This window comes from Calypte anna, chromosome W (assembly GCF_003957555.1).
Source record: "Calypte anna isolate BGI_N300 chromosome W, bCalAnn1_v1.p, whole genome shotgun sequence".
In the NCBI taxonomy this organism is placed as follows: domain Eukaryota; kingdom Metazoa; phylum Chordata; class Aves; order Apodiformes; family Trochilidae; genus Calypte; species Calypte anna.
The window spans coordinates 16,904,687-16,907,500 of NC_044276.1; the positions used below are offsets into that span (position 1 = coordinate 16,904,687).

At 46.3% G+C, this 2,814-nt stretch overlaps 1 protein-coding gene across 1 annotated transcript; it reads right to left on the reverse strand.

Annotated features, from left to right (window-relative positions):
• Window positions 1-1,246: 1,246 nt before the first annotated feature.
• Window positions 1,247-2,381, reverse strand: LOC103533983 (olfactory receptor 1020-like). Its single transcript, XM_030468303.1, has 2 exons — window positions 1,760-2,381; window positions 1,247-1,428 (listed from the first exon to the last, which is right to left on the reverse strand). Exons 1-2 carry the CDS (start codon window positions 2,379-2,381, stop codon window positions 1,247-1,249), a joined length of 804 nt encoding a protein of 267 aa, XP_030324163.1.
• Between the last annotated feature and the right edge of the window lie 433 nt (window positions 2,382-2,814).

Consider the following 2,814-nt stretch of genomic DNA (forward strand, 5'->3'; position numbering starts at 1 on the left):
TCAGTGATTCAAAGTCCTCCTGGAAGGATGTGACAGTGCTTCAGTGTCCAGCACTTGTGCCAACACTGTTGCCTGTTATTATATATGGGCATGATCACTTCCCTACTCCTGCCGGCCATGCTATTCATGATACAAACCAGGATGTTGGTGGCCTTCTTGACCACCTGGGCACACACCTGGCGGCAGGTGTCCCTACCCATGCATGCAGGGGGTTGGAACAAGATGATCTTTAACCCTTCCAACCCAACCCATTCCATGATTCTATGATTCTGTGACACAGTCCAAGCCAGTTCCAGGACTGGGCGTCTCCACAGCCACCACAAGGGCTTTGCGATATGGGGTCTGGTGCCTGGGCAACATTGTCATGGAGGTCTCCATGGTGATTGTGGGGATATATAAGGGGTATGCCCAAGATGTCCATGGAGAAGGAGGTGGAAGTTTGCTCCCAGCCCTCCACAAGACACCAAGGTCAGTGAATGAAGGAAGGGTCAGAAGAGAAGTTCCCCTGCAGCCTGTGTGGAGAGGGCAGCTGTCCCCTGCAGCCCATGGAGGAGCACGAAGGTACAGATGTGGATCTGCAGCCCATGGACTTTCCTGGTTTTGGCCAGGATAGAGCTAATTTTCTCTCTTGTAATTTTCCTTTCGGCTAAGACTCTTGTAAGCAGCTGTACTGCTGAAATTAACAGCAATTTTTTTCCCAGTCAGTGTCTGCTTCTGGAACGGATAATGCTCAATGTTTATAGTTACTGCTACAGAATATTCTGCAGAACCAAGGACACTGCTTGGTTCTGAAGAACATCTTGTTCTCCAGAAAGATAAATGGAGTAAGGAGGTTACACCTGCAACACTCCTTTAGGGAGGAGCGGGCAAGATAAATGACCAAAATGGACCAAACAGAGTATTCTATCCCATGCCAATGTGGCATTTCTACATCTCCCATCTTCGGGATCACAATTATGGTTACTTTAAAGAAAAAAAGAAAGCCAGGGAATTTTTTACACCCTTCCACGGCAGATCTATATTTCCTTGAGACACAGATTCCTTTCCCTCACTTATTCCCCAAACACTTGCAAGATTCTGCACTTCTGAAGTTATACCAGATGGAGAAATTAGGCACTTATGATTTGTCCACACCTGACACAACCACAACCTGTTCTTTCCTGGGGGATCACAACTAGTATGAGCTCTCAGTGAAGGCCATGGTTTTTTTGAGTGCATTCCCAAGAGCCCTCTTGATTTCCCTGTTTCACAGGCTGTAGAGGAGGGGATTTACCATGGGCATGAGGATGGTGTAGAAAAAGGAGAGCACTTTGTTGAGCTGTCTCAGTGAGGCTGTCCTGGGTACCACGTAGACAATGATGGGGGTGCCATAGAAAACACTGACCATGATGAGGTGAGATGAGCAGAGGGAGAATGTGGGAAAACAGTCTGCGGAGGCTTAAGGATTCCATGTGCACATCAATATGATTGTATGAAATTGCTTATTAACAACTTGCACTCACTTTATATAGAGAAGCCTTGTTTACACCATATTATCATGCAGGTGGCTTTGTATTCCAATTACACATACCATTCTCATGGAACCTTCTTCTCACATAATTATTTTCTTCTTCTGTTGCCAATTAAGTTATCTCTTTCCCATTAGCTCATTCTCAGAAAGCCTCTAACTAGGCCTCAATAACTATTAACCCAATGTGGCCTAAATTGAAGTAAGTCAGGATTGCTCACAACCTGTATATTTCTGAACTGTTTCCCCAACAGGAGAAGGCCTTCTGCCTCCCCATGGTGGTTGGGATCCTCAGGATGGCAGCTATGATGCAGATGTAGGATACCAATGTGAACACAAACAGGAAGACTACATCCAGGACACAGATTAGGAAGGTAACCAGCCTGAGCACCCTGGTGTCACTGCAGGCAAGCTCTAGCAATGGGGCAAAACCACAGAAGACGTGATTCATTTTATTGGGACCACAGAACTGTAACCTGGAGAACTGTCCAGTGACTATGGCAGACATAAGTAATCCTGCTAGCCAAGGGCCATCCACCAGCTGAAGAAAGACTTTCCCATTCGTGAGGCTTGTGTAGAGCAGGGGTTGACATATGGCCAAGTCTTGATCATAAGACATGGTGGCCAGCAGATGGCACTCAGTACCTGCAAAACAGCCTAAGAAAAATAACTGTGTCATGCAGCCTTGAGCAGGAATTGTTCTGTCCCTGGTTAGGAAGCTGGCCAGCAGCCTGGGCAGGATAGTGGAGGTATAGCAGATTTTCATATTAGACAAATTCCCCAGGAAGAAGTACATGGGCATGTGAAGATGCTGATCTGCCACTACCAGCACAACAATGGGAAGGTTGCCAAACTTTATCACCAGGTAAATCATGAGAGAGAGGAGAAAGAGAGGCACCTGAAGACTAGGGACATCACTCAGTCCCAGGAGGAGGAACTCCACTGGTGATATGCAGTTGTCCCATTCCTCTTTCTCCACAAAGTGCTGTAGGACTTTATTTTCCCTGCTTGGCAGGTGGAGTACCTGAGCATGCGTTTGTGTTTGTTGTACAAAGAATTGGGCAGAAGTCACTGCCAGGGAAAACATGGAGGTTTTCCCTCATCTGGATGAATTCACACTTTGTTTAAGGACTCCTTTCTTAGTGAAGGGACAGGAACAGGTCCTCTGAGAAGGTCAAACTGCTCTTCTTAGAATACTAGATCTCCTCTGATTGGAGACATGAGTGTCCACAGTGATGTGCCTGTTTCTGTGGGTTGAAAGAGAATGTTCAGTTGCTCACATTTAGCTTAAGACACACAAAGTCATT

Coding starts and splice junctions, on each gene's coding strand:
- LOC103533983 (XM_030468303.1), bottom strand. CDS start 2,381: ATGATTTACCTGGTGATAAAGTTTGGCAACCTTCCCATTGTTGTGCTG. Junction 1,429..1,759: donor GAGGCAGAAGGCCTTCTCCT/GTTGGGGAAACA, acceptor AAGCCTCCGCAG/ACTGTTTTCCCACATTCTCC.